The sequence below is a fragment of the Odocoileus virginianus genome, chromosome 2, assembly GCF_023699985.2.
Source record: "Odocoileus virginianus isolate 20LAN1187 ecotype Illinois chromosome 2, Ovbor_1.2, whole genome shotgun sequence".
NCBI classification, from domain to species: Eukaryota; Metazoa; Chordata; class Mammalia; order Artiodactyla; family Cervidae; genus Odocoileus; species Odocoileus virginianus.
Genome location: NC_069675.1, coordinates 47,921,371 through 47,945,342, shown reverse-complemented (window position 1 = coordinate 47,945,342; position 23,972 = coordinate 47,921,371). Strand labels below are relative to the sequence as shown.

Below are 23,972 nucleotides of genomic sequence, written 5' to 3'. Positions count from 1 at the left end.
TTGTTGTTCAGTCACTAAGTCATGTCCTACTATTTGCAACCCGTGAACTGCAGCACCCTAGGCTTCCCTATCCTTCACTATCTCCCAGAGTTTGCTCAAACTCATGTCCCATAGAGTCAGTGAAAGTGAAAGAGAAGTTGCTCAGTCATGTCCAACTCTTTGTAACCCCATAGACTGTACCCTGCCAGGCTCCTCCATCCATGGGATTTTCCAGGCAGGAATACTGGAGTGGGTTTCCATTTCCTTCTCCAGAGGATCTTCCTACTGAGGATAGGACTGCAGTAGGACTTTGTTGTTTATCTCTTTTATAGACAGTAATTCATATATGCTGATCCCAAGTGCTTGATTTGTGAAAAGTGTTAGTTGCTCAGTTATGTCCAACTCTTTGTGACCCTGCACTGTAGCCCACCAGACTCATCTGTCTCTGGAATTCTCCAGGCAAGAATACTAGAGTGGGTAGCCATTCCCTTCTCCAGGGGATCTTCCCAACCCAGGGATCAAACCCAGGTCTCCTGCACTGCAGGCGAATTCTTTACTGTCTGAGCCACCAGGGAAGCCCAAATGCCTCATTTACCCCTTTCCCCAGAAAAGAAGAATTTTAACACCCACATGTCCTTGCACTGGAATTTGGTTTTCTGCTATTATTAGAAAAAGTAACATCAAGTCTGGAGTGTTTGAAAGATAAATTTTGGTTAAAAACATTCCAGCCCTCTTACATTATGTTTCTGGTTCTAGGCCATCTTAAACGGCTTTCTGAGTGACTTCACACCAGCTGTCAAGCAAACTGCATCCAACATTGTGGAAGCCTCAGTTGAAATCTACAACAGGATGAGTGTTGATCTTCTGCCAACACCAGCCAAGTCTCACTACGTCTTTAACTTGAGGGATTTATCTAAATGTGTGCAAGGTAGTGTATGGAACTCTCGTTCCCTGGCCTGCACCCTCCTTCCATTTCCATTTACCCACACATCCCTGCATAAAAGTGTATGTACATGGGTGCCTGAGATTTGCCCGGAAATTCCATTATAGTATCCCTGTTTTAGTCACCCTCCACCCCCACCCTTCACTGACTACTTCACAACTTTCCTCAAACCACCATCCCATTTCTCACTCCCAGCTGGTGGCCTGTCTTCTTTTTCACTGAATTTAAAGAAAAAAAATAGTCTAACCAGAAGGGGCTCCTCTTCCAAATCTCCCAGATACCCTGCCCCTGCCTTCTCTCCCACTGCAGTGATTCAGCTGTCCCTGCCCCTAATATGTGCCAACAGCCCCCCTGCTACTGAACCCATCCCCTCCTGCTGACTCTAGGATTTTGCTTTTATACGTCCCCCTTCTCTTCTGCATTGTCAGTGCTTCTTCTTCTGTCAGATCATCCCTAACAGCATACAATTCTGCTATAATACCTCCCATCTTAAAAGACACAATTCTCTTGGGACTTCCCTGAATGTCCAATGGTTAAGACTCTGCCTTCCAATGCAGGGAATGTGGGTCGTATCCCTGGTCAAGGAACTAAGATTCCACATGCCACAGTGGTGTGTCCAAAACTTTTTAAAAAATAAAATAAGCTATAAAGATATTAAAAATAATAATAATAGTTCTCTTTAGGCCCCATATCCCCCTTCTGCTACCCTCCTCATTTGCGCTGATAATGTGTCCCCAGTTTTACTTTCAAAAAATGAGGTCACAATGATTATATATCCACTGGGAACTACCCATTTTCTTTAGTATGGGATAAAGTTGAACTTAAGGATTTTCTCATTAATTAAACTATCACTAGATATTCCACAATTGTAGAGTTTTTCTTTTCTCCCTTTCTGAAAAAACAGGTATTCTGCAGTGTGACCCAGGAACAATAAGAGAAGAAATACAGATCTTCAGACTCTTCTGCCATGAATGTCAAAGAGTCTTCCATGATCGTTTGATTAATAATGAAGATAAGCACTATTTCCATGCTATTTTGACAGAAATGGCCAGTAAATATCAATCTTTATATCAATCTATCCTTCTTTATTTAGTTAGGTTTTTTCAGGGGTTATTTTTATTGTTTTAGTAGAAAAACAATTTGTTTTCTAATCCTAGCCATTAGATGACCAAGGAGACACAGTTTGGTTTCTAAAATGAGCAAAATAAATTATAATCATTCATTAGTAAAAGTTTTTTTCTTCAGTGACCCACATACATAACAACTTGTGAAATATTATGAAAATCATTTTGTTGAAATTCAGGAAGGATTAGTATTCTTAATTCAGTATAGAATTTTAAGTAGAGGGAAAGTAGAAAACAAACAGCATTTTTTCAGGTAAGAAGCCAGGATACTTCTAAAGTATTTATTTATTAATATGTGTTCATATATGTTATTTAATAAAAATGATTATTATTAATAGTAAATATTCTTAATCTTAAATTCAAGAGATTATCAATCAAACCAAAGTGATGTGGTGTTAACATGGGCTTTCTCTCAGTTTCATGTGTATTAATCAGGCTTCTCAGTAAAGTACCAGGGGTAGTTATTCTGTATATCTTACCATTAATACCCTGCATTCAAGCTAATCATCATATTAAAAATCGATTTTATTTTTTGAATAGACAAACATTTTGGAATTGCTATAGGCCTGGAATATTTTTTGACTAGGCCCATCATATTTGGAGATTTCATTAAGGTAAGTGTATTGTACTGACTTGACTACATTTGAAGTTTATAAAACATTTACTGTTTTCCAGCTCAAGTTCATATTCTACAGGGGCTTTGCACATGTGAAGATTCAAGACCTAGACGGGGGGGTGGGGGGTGGTCAGCAAACTATGGTCCATAGTCCAAATCTACTCACCACTAATTTTTGTAAATGAAGTTCTATAGGAGCACAAGACCCATTTGACTCTGTCTTATTTATCTGGTTGCTTTCTAATGACCAGGCAGACTAAAGTACTAGCAACAGACACTATATGACCTGCAAAGCCTAAAATATTTGCTATAATGGCTCTTGAGAGAAAAAGATCGCTGATTCTGATCTAGTTACATTCATTTTGATAATAGTGAATCAGAGACTGAATTATCAGGTATTCCATTTGAAAGGAAGCAAAGAAGTTTAGTCTCTTAACTCAGGACTGGAATTCTCTTACCATAGTCTATGTAGCTCTTCAGACTCTGCTCAGATATTTCCAGTGATGAGAAGCTAATTAGTTAGCAGTTCTGCCTTCTTCATTTCAGGGTAGCTCTAATTAGTAGCAAAATTTTCCTTTTACTAAGTGCCTCAGTCCTGGGTGTTCATTGGAAGGACTAATGTTGAAGCTGAAACTCCAATAGTTTGGCCACCTGATGTGAAGAGCTGACTCATTTGAAAAGACCCTGATGCTAGAAAAGATTGAGGGCAGGAGGAGAAGGGGATGACAGAGGATGAGATGGTTGGATGGCATCACTGACTCAATGGACATGAGTTTGGGTAAACTCCAGGAGTTGGTGATGGACAGGGAGGCCTGGCATGCTGTAGCTCATGGGATCGCAAAGAGTTGAACATGACTGAGCGACTGAACTGAACTAAAGTTCTTCAAGTCTGTCCCCCCTAATAACATCTACATGTAGGCCCTAATTTTACCTTCTGGACCTACCTAGAATATACTTCTTATAGGTGAATAACCTTATTCTAGGTTAAAAGACTTGTACTTAACTAACTACCATACCTATGTTGACAGGCAGCCATCTTGTTTTACCAAGCTGACTCTTGCTTGGGCACACACAACACTACTAGTGTCTCTGAGAAAGCAGGACTATATCTGTTTAGTTCAACCTAAATCCTCAGTTTCCTACATAGAGCTGCAGCAGTGGCTCTCAACCAGTGGTGTTTAAACAAATGAATGGATTCATCTTTATATTTGTGCAATATCTCACCATTCTGGTAACCCAAAAAAAAAAAATGCTAATAATAAATGATCTATTCTATGAGCTATATCTATTTAATGCTTCTTTTTAAAAGTTTGAAGTTTATTTTCAGGTAGTGATTATATTTCCTGTTTGTTTCTAATGGTGGTATTATCAAATAGGAAAATGAAGCAAAGCAAAAAGAGCAACTGGACTCTTCTTTCATTGACTATGTGTATTTTAGTCAAAGATTTCACAATAAAATGTCCCCAGGGCAGTTGCTATGGCAAAGACAATAAATTATCAATAGGTCCAAACAGGAACTCAGTGCCCTATAGTTTGTACCAAATACCATGCTCAAAGATTTATTTAAACAAATAACTAGTATCTAAAAACTACATATAGTTCTGGCATTATTTTTTAATAAAACAGTCTGCCAAACCTAATTTTCAACTATTTTGCTTTCTGATGTCAACAGCCTAGGAGCAAAAGTATGAAACCAGAGTTAAGTTAAATGAGAGAAAAGTGAGAAAATTTTTTTAATTTTTTCTGAACTTTGTGTGAATTTTATTGCAAAGATCATTTGAAATTCCTGTGTTTCACTTGAAGAGGTTGAATTGAATGAATTTTTCAGTTAACCATGAATATCTGAGTTACTTTAATCCCATTTCCTTCATTTTACAGCCCTGCTAGCATATATAAGCAAATGATTAAATAAAAATAGAAATAAAAATAATGGCCCCTCCTAAGGTTATGTATATTATATATGTTTTTACATCAGAACTGATCCAACTTGGTTCTTATCCAATAAATCATCTTCTAGTTTGGAGCAGATAGATCTGACCGGATTTATGATGACATGCCTGATATGGAGAAAATTGCAAATGTTCTACAGGACTACCTTGATGATTATAACCTTATAAACCCCAAAGAAGTAAAGTTGGTGTTCTTCCAAGATGCTATAGAGCATGTTTCCAGGTAAAGTGCCATCAAGTACCCAATAATGCATTGATCTATTTTCTTTTATATTAAAAGGTAAGGATTAAGTTATACAAACTCTTTAAATTGACTGCTAGATGGACAAAGGTCTATTACCAAATCTTGCTATAACTTAAAAGTTAGGAAATGGCAACTGGCAAGAAGGAAATGGCCCACTCTAGTATTCTTGTCTGGAGAATTCCATGGACAGAGGAGCCTGGCCAGCTCTAGTACATGGGGTGCAAAGAGTCAGACACAATTTAGTGACTGAACAACAACAGCCTCTAGCTGGCCAGTGACAAGCTATGGGGTTCATATCCAGTGCTTAGATTCTAGCTTCACTAGTAGATGCCTTGGCCCAAAATGGATTCACTTTATGCTCTTCAGGCACTATTATCCCAGATTTTTCACTCTTTCCTGTTAGCAATTATTTCCAGTCTTCAACATACTGAGCCCTTTATCATTTTTCAATGTTTCACTTAACATGTGATACCCAGATTTGATGTAGTATTCTGTGGAATAAGCTGTGCAAAATGTGTGTGAGGGCAAGATTTCCCATAGGCTACTACCATGGAAGACAACAATTGCTTTGTTTGTTTCCCTTGTCAACTATATTTTACTGTTGGACCTTATTAAGATTGACAAATCTCCAGAATTTTTTTTCTATAACCATAAGCAAGCCAAGTCTTTTGTGCTTCCCATACTTCTGCTATTTAATTAACTCTGATTCAAAGATTTATGTTCATCACAACTCAAGGGTTGTAAAATACAATAGTTTATCATTGGGTTGTCAAGATACCACTTGCTTCCCATCTGCCCCCTGCCAAAATACCCACACGCTTTCTCCTAACAACTTTTATTCCCATGGCTCAGGCAGTCCCTAAGCCTGAAAGAAAATAAATTAACAGCAGAATCCTGGTCTGAGAAACTTCCTGAAGAATAGACCACATGATAGGAAAAGTCAGCTTAATTATATTTATAACCTCTCTTACTTTCATGAATGGGAATCACCAGGCTACTTAAAGTTTGCTTAAATTATTACAGAAGGAAATTAAAAACCATTTGTAGAATGGGGGAGATTTGGTTTTCTGGCAGAAAGGACTGCCATGTGAATAACGATGTAGATGTTTTCTCCAGAGAAGATTGGTAGTTAGGAATTAGAGGAAATAAGAGCCTTCAAACACCTACTGATGATTAGCAATGAACAGGGCTTCCATGGTGGGAAGCAGTTTGGGGGCAAATACTAAATATTCAGTAATATAACAGATAGTACATTTCCATTTGTTAACATTCTAGGCTTTTGTTGCATTGAATAACTGAATAAAAGCTTTCTCAACTCAGAAAATTTAAAATTGACTTCAGAGCCTGTGCTTTCAAAGAGCAGTTTGCATCAGACAATTTATGTTACATGCCCCCCAAAGTTGTCATCATACTACAAGGATGGTCAAATGGATCTCTCTCTAAAGCCACTAATGGGACTTCCCTGGCAGTCCAGTATGCTTAAGACTCCAGGCATCCACTGCAGGGAGCATAGGTTTAATTCCTGGTCTAGGAACTAAGATTCCTAATGCTGTGTATCATGCCAAAAAAAAAATTTTAAGTAATAATAAAATTAAACAGCTAATTAGGAAATGTATCTCTTGCCTCTACAGTAGAGAAAATGTAACTTTGGAGGATTCTCAATGGAAGGAGGTTTTTACCCATTGATATGTAAGTTGACAGAAAAAAATAACACTAGTAAGCAGATGGACAAGCCATTGTTTTCTCAATCTCAAGTGAAAGTAACAAATTACTATAATGTAAATGAAAAAAGGAAAAAGGAACATAAATAGTGCAAGATATTAGTAATATTCAATATTTATCCACTGTAGCACCCTGGTGCATTATGGGAAAAAATAACAAAACACTGGGACATATCCATTGAACCCTCAATTTTATACTCTCGGAGGTAACTGAGGAAATATAAGCAAACAGATGATCTGAAATGTCTTCTGTTAGATGTATGTTGTGATGGAGACATAGCAGTAGAGATCGTACCTGTGGGTCTTAGTTGCTTTGGGAGAGGAATTAGCAAAGGATGTGTTGACTGGAAAAATAAAAGCACAGTGTGAGGGTTGTGAATTAAGTTTTATCTGGGGAAAAATGAGGACCATAGCCCCAGAGACAGCCTCTCAGATAACTCCAAGGAACTGCTCCAGAGAGATAGGGGGAAAGTCAGCATGTATGTGATTTTAGTGAAGGGGGATACATGCAGTCAGGCACACATTTTGACAGAAGGCTGCTGCTAGTCACAAGGAGCAGATGTCTCCTTTAATGATTTTAGTGCTCTTCTAGATATGAGAAGATATAAGAAATTGAGTTCATAAAATCTCCTGAAAATGGATATCTGAAGGCCTGTCCTACCAGTTTTTCCCAGAGCACACAGTGCCTCGTTCCTGAATTGGGAACGTGGGAATTTCTAATAATGCACTTTCACAGCCTTGAGAAATTCCACAGAAATCGCACCTGGAAAAACAGCATGTATTAAGAAACTGTGTTAATGGTTATCTTCCAAGTTTTTCTTAAGAATAATCTCCTTGCTACAAACCCCAAGGCCAGACCCAGAAGGGAGTATGACTGGGATCATGGCCCTTGGAACACTGGGTCAGAGTTAGGTATGAACACTGCCTACGCACTTGCTGATTGTTCCTGAGACTATCCCAGAAGGGAACGACCTGGAGTATAAACAAGGAGATCTGGACTATGTCGATGTAGCGTCTTGGGAAAGATAGATCAAAGAAAGTTTTGTAGTCTGCAATTAGAAATAAGAGCTGGATTCACAGTGGACTCTGCACCTCAGTCCAATAGAGGCTGCAGGTCCCCTGACCCATTGCACCAGATTTTGTGTTCTGTTTTCATTCTCGTCGCTCGCTCCTGGACCTTTAGGGCAACACCTGATCTCCACCCTGAACTCCTTTCAGGGTGTGTTGAAGGTCAGCAATTGCAGTGACAAGTGACTCCATTATTGTAGAACCAGATAGCAAGCATCAGTTTTTAGCTGGCAGTTCCTAAGGAAAGGAGCCACAGCTTTTTTTTTTTTTTTTTTTGGTAAATAACCAGATGGTAAATATTTTAGGCTCTGCTACAGTCCCTGTCACACCTATTCAACTCTGCCATTATAACTAGCATGAGAATATCCATAAAGTATTATTTATCAAAACAATCACAAAACAAAATGTGGTGTAGCGTTTAAGTGCATTTTTGTGAACACACACATACAAATCAACAGAAATAAACTTGTTTATGAAGCACTTACTATAAGCCATGAATTTAAAAGAGGCTTGCTCCTTGGAAGAAAAGCTATGACCAACCTAGACAGCATGTTAAAAAGCAGAAACATCACTTTACTGACAAAGGTCTGTATGGTCAGAGATATGATTTTTCCAGTAGTCATGTACAGGTGTGACAGCTGGACCATAAAGAATGCTGAGCACCAAAGAATTGGTGCTTTCAAACTGTGATGCTGGAGAAGACTCTTGAGAGTCCCTTGGACAGCAGGGAGATCAAACCAGTCAATCCTAAAGGAAATCAACCCTGAATATGGGAGGACTGATGCTGAAGCTCCAATACTTTGGTCACCTGATGTGAAGAGCCAAGTCATTTGAAAAGATCCTAATGCTGGGAAGGACTGAGGGCAGAAAGAAACCAGAGTGACAGAGAAGGAGATGGCTGGATGGCATTATCGACTCCAAGGACATGAATTTGAGCAAACTCCAGGAGATGGTAAAGATGGGAGAGCCTGGCATGCTGCAGTTCATGGGATCACAAAAAGTCGGACACGACTTAGCAACTGAACAACACCTATGAGCTATACACTACTCCCATGGAGAACAGGACAGTATCCAGACCCTCATGATGGAGTGTTCATGTGGTAAAGGGTTAGCAGTGTTCTTTTCCTATGAGTTATAATTGTCATATTTTACTTTCTTAATTAAACAAGTAATAAAGCATATTAAAAAGCAGAGACATTACTTTGCCAACAAAGGTCCGTCTAGTCAGGGCAATGGTTTTTCCAGTGGTCATGTATATATGTGAGAGTTGGACTATAAAGAAAGCTGAGCACAGAAGAATTGATGCTTTTGAACTGTGGTGTTGGAGAAGACTCTTGAGAGTCCTTTGGACTACAAGGAGATCCAACCAATCCATCCTAAAGGAGATCAGTCCTGGGTGTTCATTGGAAGGACTGATGTTGAAGCTGAAGCTCCAATACTTTGGCCACCTGATGCAAAGAGCTGACTCATTGGAAAAGACCCTGATGCTGGGAAAGATTGAGGGCAGGAGGAGAAAGGGACGACAGAGGATGAGATGGTTGGATGGCATCACTGACTCGATGGATATGGGTTTGGGTGGACTCCGGGAGTTGATGATGGACAGGGAGGCCTGGCGTGCTGCAGTTTGTGGGGTCGCAAAGAGCCGGACATGACTGAGAGACTGAACTGAACTGAATAAAGCTGCTATCCTTCTTAAATATTTGAACCTTTTTTATTTTTTTGGTTATCAGCATTATGAATTAGAAATAGATAAAGAAGATAGAGGATAGAAAGATGCTTTCCTTAAAAAAACAGAGATTGAGAGGGAGAAATTAAACCTGCTTTTACATTTCTCTCATGATTTCCTGGGCTTTCCCCAATGGCTCAGCAGTAAAGAATCTACCTGCAATGCAGGAGACTCAGGCTCAATCCCTGGATCAGGAAGATCACCTGGAGTAGGAAATAGCAACTCACTCCACTATTCTTGCCTGGAGAATCCCACGGACAGAGGAGCCTGGTGGGCTATAGTCCAAAGGATCGCAAAGAGTCAGACAAGACTAAACACACAACATTTCATGATTTTCTAGTTTCTCATGATCCAGTTGGGGCTTCCCTGGTGGCTCAGATGGTAAAGAATCTGCCTGCAATGAAGGAGACCTGGGTTCAATCCCAAGGTTGGGAAGATCCCCTGGAGAAGGGAATGGCAAACCACTCCAGTATTCTGGCCTAGAGAATCCCATGGACAGAGGAGCCTAGCAAGCTATAGTCCAATCTGAGATTTTCAGTGATAATTTTTCAAAAAAGGTTTTTACATTTGCAACTTCTTTTTAAGGAGAGTTTGACCTTTAAAAATATTTATTTCATTTATCTGGCTTTATAGGGTCTCAGTTATGGCTTGTGGGCTCTCTCATTGTGTACAGGATTACTTCTCCTTAGCCTGTGGGATCTTAGTTCCCCCACCAGGGATCAAACCTGTGTCCCCTGCATTGCAAGGCAGATTCTCAACCACTGGACCACCAGGGAAGTCCCTACCTTTTTATCTTAACAGCAGTGAACTTGACTCTCATACAAACTGCTCACTTTTATACTGACATCCTTTCCCCTTTCTTGAGTGTTTGAATTTTATTCATGCTTCTCTATATACCTCAAGGAACCTTTTAGGATAGGTTTGCAGGTGGTTTATTCTCTGAGAAATAACATGATAGTTTTCCCTCTTAACCACTGTGGAATGGCATCTTGTAAAAGAGATGCTTGAGGCCAGCCTATAATTATTTGACCCCTTAGGAGTAATCTAGTATATCTATTTTTTAGATCCTCACACATTTTTAGTTATGTCTAAAATGTAGATTTCTGTTTCATATATTGATTCATGTATGCATGCTAAGTCGAAAGTGTTACTCAGTCAGTCATGGTGGACTCTTTACTATCCTGTGGACTATAGCCCACCAGGCTCCTCTGTCCATGGGATTCTCCAGGCAAGAATACTGGAGTGGGTAGCCATTCCCTTCTCTAGGGGATCTTCCCAACTCAGGGATCAAACCTGGATCGTTTGCATTGCAGACAGATTTTTTACAGTCTGAGCCAGCAGGGAAACCCCCTTGGGAGTAGTTTATTATATCTACTTTTTAGATGCTCGCAAAATTATGTCGAATGTAGATATATAGATTTCTATTTCATATATGCATGCATACATCCATTCACCTACACACACACACACGCACACACAGAGTTTATTTTATATTTATATTTCTTTTAGAAAACATTGTGTTTTGCTTCTCTTCTTTGGCCTTCTTTCCTGACCCTCAGTAACTTCTTCAGATCAATGGGTTCAACTCTGAGGTTTTTTTCTTTTATTTCAACTCTGTCCCTTCGTTTCTTCTACAGTTCCTATAGTGTGGTCTCTGTGATTCCATTTGCTTCTCCTAGATTTGTCATCCTTATATTCCATTTTTTCTCACAATTTTTAATATCATTATCTTTTTTATTTGAGTTCTGGGTAAATGCCTTGAGTTTGTCTTCTACTCTACCCATTCAGTTTTCACCGTATCCTATTTTCAATCTTCCACTGATGTTTTCACTTTGGTAGTCAGATTTTCCATCTTCAATCAGTTTTTCCTAAACTTGAATTTTTTCCACCATTTCTGAGTACTCACTCTAGTATCATGATGGCATTTTTTTTTAAAAATCTTTATTGTTAACATGAATCAGAAATTGTATATAGTAAATCCACTTCAGATTGTTCCTGTTGATCTTTTATTGAGCTACAGTCTCTTTTCTTATGTTCAGTGATTTTTCTGCTTGCCCATCCTTAGAAATAAAGACCTGCTTGCCAATATAATGATTAATGTAAGTCGCGGCCTAAATCAGCCAGCATTCCTGATAAGACTCTTCCCACTTTAAAGGGAGAAGAGATTTTTTTTATTGGAATATAACTGCTTTACAATGTTGTGTTCTTTTCTGCTGAACAATGAAGGGAATCAGCTATATGTATTCACATATCCTCTCCCTCTTGAACCTCCCTCCAACCCACCCCTCTAGGTCATCACAGAGCACCAAGCTGAGCTCCCTGTGCTATACAACAGCTTCCCACTAGGTATCTGTTTCACACATGGTAGTGTATATATGTCAATCCTAATCTCCTAATTCATCCCACCCTCCCCTTCTCTGCCATTGTCTACATGCCTGTTCTCTACGTCTACATTTCTGTTCCTGCCCTGCAAATGGGTTCATCTGTACCATTTTTTTTATTCCACATGTATGTATTTAATATATTATTTTTGTTTTTCTCAATTTTCATGACCCAGGTCAGCAGCATGTAGGAAATGGACAAGAGATGGCTATAAGGAAACCACCAGTGCTCTTCTCCCAACCATGAACCTCAGACATAGCCTGTTCTTTCCTGTGGCCTTTGGCGGGGGAATAACTCTCAGCAGCCACTGGCCTCCCACTCTGGGGCGGGCCCTCAGGGCAGACGCCGAGTTTGTACCGTAACGAAGCCTTTTCCTGCTTCGTCTCCCACAGGATCGCGCGCACGATTCGTCAGGAGAGAGGCAACGCCCTGCTGGTTGGAGTGGGAGGCACAGGAAAGCAGGCTCTCACGAGGCTCGCAGCTCACATATGCGGTTATAGATGTTTGCAGATCGAGTTGAGCCGGGGATACAATTACGACAGTTTCCATGAGGACCTGAGGAAGCTGTACAAACTGGCTGGTGTAGAAGACAAGAATATGGTTTTCCTCTTCACAGACACCCAGGTACATATTTAAATAGCCAAAGAACAAGAACAGGAAAGGGAAAGGCTACCCACTCCAGTATTCTGGCCTAGAGAATTCCGTGGACTGTATAGTCCATGGGGTCACAAAGAGTTGGACACAACTGAGCGACTTTCACACAAAAACAAGAAGAGGAAAAGGACACATGTTATAATCGCATGTGCCCTTCGAATAGCTTGTATGAATGATGTAGTTCAGGGAATCTTTCCATCTATTAACAGAGTTCTTTGACCTTATAAAATACTGTTATAATACATTTTTACTTCTTTTAACAACTATTACTTCCACCTTTAAATTCTACATAAGAAAATGTAATCAGAGGTTAAGAGCATTAAGAAAGGACTTGGAGAGGAAGGACGTAGACAGCAGAAGGTGATAAACTATTTCTGCGGAGGTAAATATAAAAAAGTAATTCCCTAAGTGAAATCAACTAGGGAGATATGCTTTACTCAAGAAAAGGAAAAAATAATGGCTATATTTTAGTTAAATTAACTTAAAAGTTAAAGTAGGATTACATCCATGTCTACCACGACCAATTTAACTGATTTTGAATTTATTCTCTAATAAAGTGGCTCAACTGCTAAAGAATCTGCCTGCAATGTGGGAGACCTGGGTTTGATCCCTGGATTGGGAAGATCCCCTGGAGAAGGGAAGGGCTACCCACTCCAGTATTCTGGCCTAGAAAATTCCATGGACTGTATAGTCCATGGGGTTGCAAAGAGTCAGACACGACTGAGAGACTTTCACTTCACTTCACTTCATTTTCTACATTGATTACACTTGGGTATTTTAATATTAGGGAAAATAAATAACTAATAAGGACCTACTGTACAGTACGGGGCAGAGAAGGCAATGGCACCCCACTCCAGTACTCTTGGCTGGAAAATCCCATGGGCAGAGGAGTCTGGTGGGCTGCATGCCATGCCGTCGCGAAGAGTCGGACACGACTGCGACTTCACTTTCACTTTTCACTTTCATGCATTGGAGAAGGAAACGGCAACCCACTCCAGTGTTCTTGCCTGGAGAATCCCAGGGATGGCGGAGCCTGGTGGGCTGCCGCCTATAGGGTTGCACAGAGTCAGACACGACTGAAGTGATTCAGCAGCAGCAGCAGCAACAGCAGTAGCAGCAGCAACAGCAGTAGCAGCAGCAGTACCGTACAGGGAACTCTATTCAATACTCTATAATGGCCTATATGGGAAAAGAATCTAAAACAAGAGTAGATATAGGTATATGTATAACTGATTCACTTTGTTTTACACCCAAAACTAACACAACATTGTAAATCAACTATGCTGCTAAGTCGCTTCAGTCGTGTCCGACTCTGTGCGACCCCATAGACAGCAGCCCACCAGGCTCCTCTGTCCCTGGAATTCTCAAGGCAAGAATACTGGATGAGTTGCCATTTCCTTCTCCAATGCATGCATGCATGCTAAGCCGCTTCAGTTGTGTCTGGCTCTGTGCGACCCCGTGGACAGCAGTCCACCAGACTCCTCTGTCCATGGGATTCTCCAGGCAAGAATACTGGAGTGGGTTGCCATTTCCTTCTCCCAAATCAACTATACTCCAATAAAAAATTTAAATATATATATATAAATTTTTTAATTAAAATTTTTTAAAACAGAAATCAACCAAAGAAAAAGTAATAAATCTGACACATAAATATTTTATTTTAGTTTCAAAAACCCTGTAAACATGACTAAGTACAATCACAAAATAGGAAAAATATTTTTAACATCTGTTACGTGCAGTGAGCTTATATCTGAGTTTGTAAATATTTTTTACAAATGAGAAGACACGCCATTGAGTATGTGGCCACCACCAGCTCCCTGCCCTGGGCCCTGGTAGCGGCACATGGAGGCACTGCTGAAGACGTCAGTGACCCTTGCAGCCTCTGTGAACCTTCTGCAGTGTTCACAGAGTGCCCATAGTTGTTGATCCTGTGGACCGCAGTAGCCTGAGTGGAAGAGACATAACCTTCCCATCCCACATGCCCCCACATTTGATTCCCTGCCTCACTAGACCTGGAGTCTTAACACCCCAGTGTGTCCCAACCTGCAGGTAAAAGTTTTCCCTTACCGAAATCATCCCATGAAATCTGGAAGAAGTGACTGCTTCTTCGAATGCACTGACACTACTTAAGTTTACAAGGATCGCAAAGAATCAGGGGAATGTAACTCCACAGTAAATCTCCTATAACTGGCCCCAAGAAATGGAGATCCACAAGTTGGCCCAGAAAGAATTCAAAATAATCGTTCTAAAGATTCTCTGAGAGTCACAAGAGAACACAGATAAACAATTTCATGACATCAGGAAGATAATGCAAGAATAAAGTGACAGTGAGTGACATCACCAAGATGGCCATATAGCTCAGTCCCCACTTTGCTCTGCCTCACAAGAACAACTAACAGTTACTCATGGATGAGACATGAAGAAAGTCCTAGAACATGGGTGTGAGGCTGAAGCATACCCCTGTGCCACAGAGACTGAGACAGACGTGTTAGAAGGATAAGAGGAGCAGTTACACGCTGACCACACTGCCCTACCCCAGGCCATCACAGCACCACATTAAGAGGTCTCCCCCGAGCCTACCAGTTCCTCCAGTGGGAAGAAAGAGGCCAGGATGGACATCCCGCTCCCCAGTGTTCTGGGCCACATTGGGGTTTCACCCCAGTCTCGAATCACAGAGATGGTGAGAGACTCTGCAGCATTTGACCCTTAGGAATCCAGTTGTGTCATAGAAGTCTTGAGGATATAATAACCAGCATTCCGATCATGACAGACCAAGTTCTTACTCTCAGCACCCAAGTAGTGGTCCAAGCCAGCAGCTTTACTCATCTGCAGAGTCAGTCTGACCAAGGAGCCCAGCAGATGCAGATCTGCCTGATTCAAAGTCCTCAAATGAAGCACCTTGCCAGCCCTGGAGCCTGGTCAGGCCCCCCACTCACCCAGGCAGGGGAACTGAGTCACACCCTGATCACTGCTGAGTGTAGCTCTTGGCCCTTCCCAGCCAAAGAACCTGACCAGAACACCTGGAAAGCTGTGTAGCCCAGCAGTGCTTAGGAGAGTCTGGCAGGAAGAGCAGATCATCCACACAGCAAAGCCAGTGACCCACTCAGCCAGGCAGGTTGGCTAGAGTCGCGATCACAGACATCCTTGATGCATATGAAGCCAGTTATTCCACTCTGCCAGGACAGGAAAGCTAATTCCTAGCCCGACCTACTGCTAAATATAGTACCCAGTTCCTATAGTCTAGGAAACCTGATCAGAGAACCCAGGCAATCACAAAGTTCGTCCTATAGCCTTGCTCGTTCAAAACCAAGTCAGAAGTCCTTTCCAACTGTTCTCAGCCAGTAGCATCACCCATGACCTCAGAGCTCAGGCATTGTCCTCACCCCAAAAAGACACTGATAGCAAGTCCCACCTGCTGAGAGGCGTTACCAGTTGACATGTCCAGAAACCCAAACTGAGCTGACTGGCAAAGAACAATCTCTGCCAAAGTGAACCAATAAAATCTGGAAGAGGACATCATTTACTCTTCCTCTGGGATTTTATCTCATTCCTGGAAATGGCAATCCACTCTAGTATTTCTGCCTGGAGAATCCCATGGCTAAAGGAGCCTGGCAGGCTACAGCCCATGGGGTCACAAAGAGTCAGACAGGACTGAGCTTCTAACACTTTCACTTTTCTTTCATTTGCAACATACTCTTCTGCTGCCTCATTTTGCCTAATACTGTTTTTATTTCTATGCATTAAGTAGGTCATTCTCATTCATCATTGCTCTGTAAATAGTTGTAATTTTGGTGTGCCCATGGGAGGAGGTGAGCTCAGGGTTATCCTACTTTAACATCTTGTCTACTTCCCAAGATTTTTGTAGTTGTTCAGTCACCAAGTCATGTCTGACTTTTGCAACACCATGAACTGAAGCACACCAGGCTTCCCTGTCCTTCACTCTCTCCTTGAGTTTACTCAGATTCATGTCCATTGAGTCAGTGATGCCATCCAACCATCTCATTCTCTGTCGCCCCTTTCTCCTCCTGCCCTCAATCTTTCCCAGCATCATGGTCTTTTCCAATGAATCAGCTCTTTGCATCAGATGGCCAAAGTATTGGAGCTTCAGCATCAGTCATTCTGGTGAATACTCAGGGTTGATTTCCTTTAGTATTGAACTGGTTTGATCCCCCAAGGTTTTCTTCTCTTAAAGATAAAATTAACTCAATGTGAATTTTAGATCATATGTTTGTTTTATAGTGTATAGGAAGTAAATGTAAAATGTTTGACTAACTTATAATGACCACTCTGCTTTCTTCTACAGATTGTAGTGGAAGAGTTTCTAGAAGATATAAATAACATCCTGAACTCAGGTGAAGTGCCTAATTTATTTGAAAAGGATGAACTGGAGCAGGTTTTAGCAGCCACCAGACCAAGAGCAAAAGAAGTAGGAATTTCTGAGGGAAATAGAGATGAGGTAGGACATGTCAAAATGGTAATAAGATTTTGGAAAAGAAAAAGCTGTCTCAGCCTTTTTCCAGTCATCCACAAACCCTTTTAAGCAGTCCATGGATAGAATTTTTTCAATGTAATTTGTTTTTAATCCTATGTACTTTATTTCCTGCATTTAAAGCATTAGTTCATGAGACTTCCAGAGATGGTTAGGGAAAGCACAAAACAATCCCTACTACCTACAGAGGGTCATAATCCTGTCCAAACTGGAAAGCTTCTCTTATCCTTCTTAAAAACAAGTTTCTTTCACACACACCCCTCCCGCAGTGCCCTGCCTGAGGAGTTCAGGGCTTTTGACTCCGTGCCCTGTCAGCAAGAGGGCTTCCCAGGTGGCTCAGTGATAAAGAATCCTCCTGACAATGCAGGAGACTCAGGTTCAATCCCTGGGTCCATCGGGAAGATCTCCTAGAGAAGGAAATGGCAACCCACTGCAGTATTCTTGCCTGGGAAACCCCATGGACAGAGAAACTTGGCAGGCTAGAGTCCATGGGGTCACAAAAAGAGTTGCACACGACTTCACAACTAAACAACAATAATAGCCTATCAGCAGAATTATGAAATGCATTCTCTTTCTCTCTCTCACACACACACATGCACAAAACACAACTGTGGTCTACTCTTGTTTCTCCAACATTGTGCTAGATTCTCTAAGCCACTGTTTATCTATCTCAGGTCTTTCTCTTCTTTCTGCATCTTATCTTTTTTGGCCACTCTTTCTCATTATCTCTTCTGTGTCCTTTCATGAGAATTCCCTCCGCTGCTAGGCCAGGACTTATGGGCACAGACAACTATTATGAGCAGAAGTGGCTTTAACATTGGGAGGGCTAAACAAAGGGATGCCACGCTGAATTCCTTGGAATGATTATGAAATGACACTGTAGAAGTCAACAGTCAAGGACACTGTTGTGTCTGCCACAGTCATTCTGCTGAGCCAGGAAGCCTCTAACCCCGAATGCTACTGCTTCAGCTCCCAAGCCATGTGTGAAGTAAGGAGCCACATCCAGTGATAGTGCCAACAGGTCCATGCCATTTCTGCTGGACTCTGCACCTGCAAAAATACTTGCCCTGCACCATGTCTCTCTCTCCCAGTGGTCTTCTACCTCAAAGCAAAACTTTGTATGAACACACCTCTCCACTTTATTCAAGGGGTCTCTTAAATCCACTGATGAAAAGTACTCATATCACATCCCAAACCCAAGTTGCAAGAGTCTGAAAAATATCATTTAATCTTTCACGTCTGCATGAGAAAGGACTTGGAATGGGATGTTAAAACAATTCACACATCCGCTCCACAAACTTTTTTAAAGTTTGGTATTGGTAGAGTCAGATGTATTAGCCAACACTCATTTTCATCATGGGTTCAGCCTTATTCTAAATTGAAAATATCTTTCTTTTTGCCAGGTGTTTCAGTATTTCATCAGCAGAGTCCGGCAGAAGCTGCACATTGTGCTCTGCATGAGCCCTGTTGGGGAGGCCTTCCGGTCCCGATGCCGGATGTTTCCATCCCTTGTGAACTGCTGCACCATTGACTGGTTTGTCCAGGTCAGTGACATCACAACATATCTCTTTGGAAAAGTTGGACTTACTTGACTTTAATTTTTTTTATTAAAGTATAATTGATTTACAGTGTTTCAGGTGTATAGCAAAGTGATTCAGTTACATATATATTCAGTTATATATGTGTATATATACATATGTACACATAATATATATTTCGGATTATTTTCCATTTAGGTTATTACAAGATATTGAATACAATTCCCTGCAAATGCTATACAGTAGGTCCTTGTTGTTTATCTGTTTTATGTATGTGAAAGTGTTAGCCACTCAATGGTGTCCAACTCTACAACCCCATGGACTGTAGCCCACCAGGCTCCTTTGTCCATGCTATTCTCCAGGCAAGAACACTGGAGTAGGTAGCCATTCCCTTCTCCAGGAGATCTTCCCAACCCGGGGATTAAACCCCAGTCTCCTGCTTTGAGGGAAGATTCTCTACCATCTGAGCCACTTATATATAATTGTATGTATATGTTAATCCCAAATTCCCAATTTATCCCTGCCCCCACCTTTCCCCTTTGGTAACCACAAGTTTGTTTACTATGTCTTTGAGTCTGTTTCTGTTTTGTAAGTTCATTTGTATCATTTTTTTAGATTCCACATATAAGTGATATCATATGATATTTGTCTTTCTCTGTCTGACTTCACTTAGTATGATAATCTCTAGGTCTATCCATGTTGCTTTTAAATGGCAGTATTTCATTCTATTTTACGGCTGATTAGTATTCCATTGTATATATGTACATGTGTGTGTGTGTGTGTGTGTGTGTGTATCACATCTTCTTTATCCATTTATCTGTATATGGACAATTAGGTCACTTCCATGTCTTGCCGTTGTAAATAGTGCTGCTGTGAACATTGGGGTGCATGTATCTTTTCGAATTAGAGTTTTTGTCTTTTTCAGGTATATGTCTGAAGTTGCTTGATTTTTAAAAGGTAACACACTGTCCTAAGAATTCAAGGGTACTTATATTAGCTTCAAAACCCACTGGGAATTTACTTACATGCAAGGATTGACAATGACAATCATTGAATAAACGCAAATAGAATTTATAAAGAAAAGGAAACCATTAAATTTGTCAACGTAGAGGTTATCAGTGATCTTGACAAGAGTTATTTCAATGGAGTGATAGGGAAGAAGTTTCGAGAGAGATGAAGGAAGAGGAATCAGAGACAAATCTCTCAAGGAGTTTTGCCCAAAAGGAGTACCAAGAGATGGGTAATAGCTAGAGGGGTATGTGAGGTCAAGAGAGAAGTATTTTTAAGTGGGCAACACAAGCAACACACGTGTGCTGATGGAAATTATTCAGGAAACAGAATTATATTGATGGTGCAGCAGACAGAGTTAGGCATTGCTGGACCAATGTGACTGAATAGGCAAGAAGGGATGGAATGGAGTTCCCAGTGAAGGGGCTGACCTGGGCAGGGAGCTTGCACAACTCACCCCAGAGCATAAAATGCAGGTAGAGGGGAAGACAGGGTGAAAGCTCACTGAAGTCCTATTTGCATTGCTTCTATTTTATTAATGATGTGGGAAGCAAAGTCTTGAATGGTGAAGAGGAGAGAGGAAGTGTTAGCAGTCTTAGGAAGTAACATAGGGTGTGAAATACTCGGGGGGATACAGAAGTGATGGGTGAGACAACACAGAAGTTTTTCTGGGCTGCACTGAACACTCACTTGAGCTAGTTGTTGTGAATTGACAATGAGACCAGTTAGCACAACTATGGGTTTTTCTCTAGCTGTGCTAGCTGCATGATTGTAGACATGGGGTAACAGAGAGTTGCATTTGACTGACATTCAGGTGAGCTCAAAGTCAGGAGAGAAGCAAATGAGTTGAGGTGAACAGGACAGTGATTATACCAAGTTCAAATTGTATAATAGACAAGAGTGAGAACATGAGATCCTTGTAATGTACATTACTTTAGTTATGAAATTAAAAACAGCCACATTTATTCATTCAACCTAGACATTCATTCAACCAACCTAAACAGCATATTAAAAAGCAGAGCTATTACTTTGCCAACAAAGGTCTGTCTAGTCAAAAGCTTTGGTTTTTCCAGTAGTCACATATGAATGTGAGAGTTGGACTATAAAGAAAGCTGAGTGCTGAAGAATTGATGCTTTTGAACTGTGGTGTTGGAGAAGACTCTTGAGAGTCCCTTGGACTTCAAGGAGATCCAACCAGTCCATCCTAAAGGAAATCAGTCCTGAATATTCATTAGAAGGACTAATGCTGAAGTTGAAGCTGCAATACTTTGGCCACCTGATTTGAAGAACTGACTCATTTGAAAAGACCCTGATGCTAGGGAAAGATTGAATGTGGGAGAAGAAGGGAATAACAGATGATGAGATGGTTGGATGGCATCACTGACTCAATGGACATGAGTTTGAGTATGCTCTGGGAGTTGGTGATAGACAAAGATACCTGGTGTGCTGCAGTCCATGGAGTCACAAAGAGTTCGACACGACTGAGTGACTGAACTGACTAACTTATTCATTCAACCAATAGTAGTTATTGAATAATTTCTATGTAGCAGACACTGTGCTGGGGTCAGCAAATGCAAACCCAGACCTCCGTCTAATGAACACAGCCATTCAATTCATGAAACATCATGGACACAAGTAGGAGTTAGAGTGAAGGGGGACCAAAGTGAGGAAGAGTTGCAGAGAAATGCATTTTTCTTAATAGTTAAACCGTGCATTATGGACATGAGCAACTGACTTTCCAAATCATATCTTTATTTACAGTGGCCCAGAGAAGCACTTCTTTCTGTTTCAAAGACGTTTTTCTCAAATGTTGATGCTGTAAATGAAGAACTGAAAGAAAAGCTTTCCCTCATGTGTGTGAATGTCCACCTGAGTGTCTCCAATATGGCAGAACGCTATTACGCAGAGCTCCGGAGACGGTACTACACAACACCCACCTCCTACTTGGAACTCATCAATCTCTACCTGTCTATGCTGACTGAAAAGAGGAAGCAGTTGGTTTCTGTAAGTTTAATATTATTAACTTTAAAAAAAAAATTTTTTTTTGCTTGATCTCAAAACATTTACCAGAATGTGTGGAATATCTATTTGCCATCTTGCCTGTTGGACATCTGTCCATCCTAACATGCCCTTGACAACCTACAATATGACCAAAAAGTATATTGTGCTGGTGGGTTAGAGGCCTTGCCCTTCCTTGATATTTTGTCTTCTATCATTTACATAAGTGTCCTTGACTCGGGGATGTGATATGGACATTGTAACAGAATTAAAGTTAAGCCCATATCTAGCCATCTCTGCAGTGCTTAGTAAGAAGGGAAACTTATGGTTTAGTAATGGAGATGGGAGTTTGGCTGTCTTACCTGTCAGTGATTCCCATTCAGAGCAAGATCTCTGGTGTCAGGCAGACCAGGTAGCACCTCTACGCTGTCTCTTGCTTCCTGCACATCTTTGAGCAGGTTTTGTAACTACCCCAATGTTAGATTAAAATAAGGTTTTAAAAATCTGTATCTACCTCTTGGATTGTTGTAGAATTTAAATAAGATACTGTTTGTGAAGTGCTTGGAATATGATCTGATACAAACGAGTGCTCAGAATAGTGACTGCCTACTACATCGTCATCGTTGTAATCATCATTAAGCATGACATAACATAACATGACCTAAAATTTTCAATATTTTAAATAACAAAAGTGGAATCATTTATCATTTATCATTTAGATATTTTAAATGTTTTTCAGTGGATATTACCTGGTAAATGTATGCCTAGTAAAATAATGTAGCAGATATTTTTGAAACCAGTCTATTTGAGCCACATTTTCTGTCTCATCCTCAAAAAAGTTATTCCCAGGTGCCTTCTTTACCAAATACTGCCTTTTGATCCTAGTCAAGGGTTTCCTACCCCTGCGGACACATCAGCAACCAGAGATAAGTATCTGGGACACTGTCTCCAGTGGGCCTCAGCCCTGCTGGTCCATCCTAAGGAAACAAGCTCCCAGAGCTGTGAACTCTAGGAATTTCTATCTGAACTTGTCCCTCATTCATTCACCATGCTACCAAGCTACCACAGGGGCTAAAAATAATGCAGTGTGATCCCTCAATGATGCCCTACTCCCGTGGCCAGGGGCCAGGGATCCAAACCCACTGTGGTGAACTTCAGGGCATGTGTTTCCTGTACGTTCAGTGTTAAGTTTTACAAACTGATTCACTAATTCTGCCAGTGCAAAATTCTAGTACATAAATCAGAGAGAGATACCAATAAACTCATAGTTTATTGTAATACTCAACATAATAGTTATTTTCTTTGTCATTTAGGCACGTGAACGGGTGAAGAATGGCCTCACCAAGCTATTAGAAACAAATGTACTAGTAGATAAAATGAAATTAGACCTTTCAGCTTTAGAACCTGTCCTTTTAACAAAATCACAAGATGTTGAAGCCCTGATGGACAAATTGGCAGAGGATCAAGAAAATGCGGATCAGGTATGCAGCATCACCTGACAGTGGGTGAGGACGCTTTGACCACCAGCTGATCCCTTACACACAATGATAAACAATTGGACTTTTTTGATATGTTATTAAATTTAATTTAAATATGTTGTTAAAACAATGACCTGGTAGATCAGTTTAGCCATGCTTTTAATCCTGGCTCTCTCCCTGATAATGAGGAAATACAATGAATGGGACCGAGAAAGCTGTAAGAAAAGTATAAGCTACAAATATAAAGCATCCAATCTTCTGCCAAGAATGAATTAATTATTTGTTCTTATAACTCTATCTCCATTATTTTATCATCATGGCATGAGATGGACAAAGAACAGTATAAAATACAGTATACCTAATCTTCTTTCATCATTGGTCTGATTCAAAGGGGTAAATATAACTCACTATTATTCGCTTTGGTTTTTTTTTTTTTACTTTTGAAATTTTTCATTTAGTTTTGGAGTATAGTCAATTAAGAAACAATGTTGTAATAGTTTCAGCCATACATATACATATATTCATTCTCCCTCACACCCACCTCCCATTCAGGCTGCCACATAACATTGAACAGAGTTCCATGTGCTATACAATAGGTCCTTATTGGTTATCCATTATTCACTTTGTTTTTAAACATTGAAATTCAAATACTGAGATCACTTGAGCAGTCATGTTTCAATGATTAGGTCCGTAGCGTTGTTCAAGAAGATGAAGCAATAGCAAAAGTGAAAGCTGAAGAGACTCAAGCCATAGCTGACGATGCTCAGCGGGATCTTGAAGAAGCGCTCCCTGCCCTCGAGGCTGCTAACAAAGCGTTGGATTCCTTAGATAAAGCGGATATATCTGAAATCAGAGTTTTCACAAAGCCTCCAGATATGGTCATGACCGTGATGGAAGCCATCTCCATTCTTTTGAATGCCAAGTGAGTGCCTCACAATCACCCAATACAAAATGCCTGGTGGAATTTCTTTGCTTTTTTCCTTCATTCTCATTTACATGTTTTCATTCTTTTCTCCACCCTCTCATTGATTGGATCAGTCGTCCAACAAATTGAT

The 23,972-nt window shown here is 40.5% G+C and overlaps 1 protein-coding gene across 1 annotated transcript in view; it reads left to right on the top strand.

Annotated features, from left to right (window-relative positions):
* DNAH6 (dynein axonemal heavy chain 6) overlaps positions 1-23,972 on the top strand; it is a 282,979-nt gene that overhangs the window by 155,276 nt on the left and 103,731 nt on the right. Inside the window, exons 42-51 of the mRNA XM_070479741.1 lie at positions 736-907; positions 1,827-1,973; positions 2,587-2,660; positions 4,680-4,834; positions 12,145-12,376; positions 16,710-16,862; positions 18,299-18,439; positions 21,203-21,445; positions 22,753-22,920; positions 23,604-23,839. Of these exons, the coding sequence (XP_070335842.1) occupies positions 736-907; positions 1,827-1,973; positions 2,587-2,660; positions 4,680-4,834; positions 12,145-12,376; positions 16,710-16,862; positions 18,299-18,439; positions 21,203-21,445; positions 22,753-22,920; positions 23,604-23,839 (1,721 nt within the window). The remainder of the gene's footprint in view (positions 1-735; positions 908-1,826; positions 1,974-2,586; positions 2,661-4,679; positions 4,835-12,144; positions 12,377-16,709; positions 16,863-18,298; positions 18,440-21,202; positions 21,446-22,752; positions 22,921-23,603; positions 23,840-23,972) is intronic.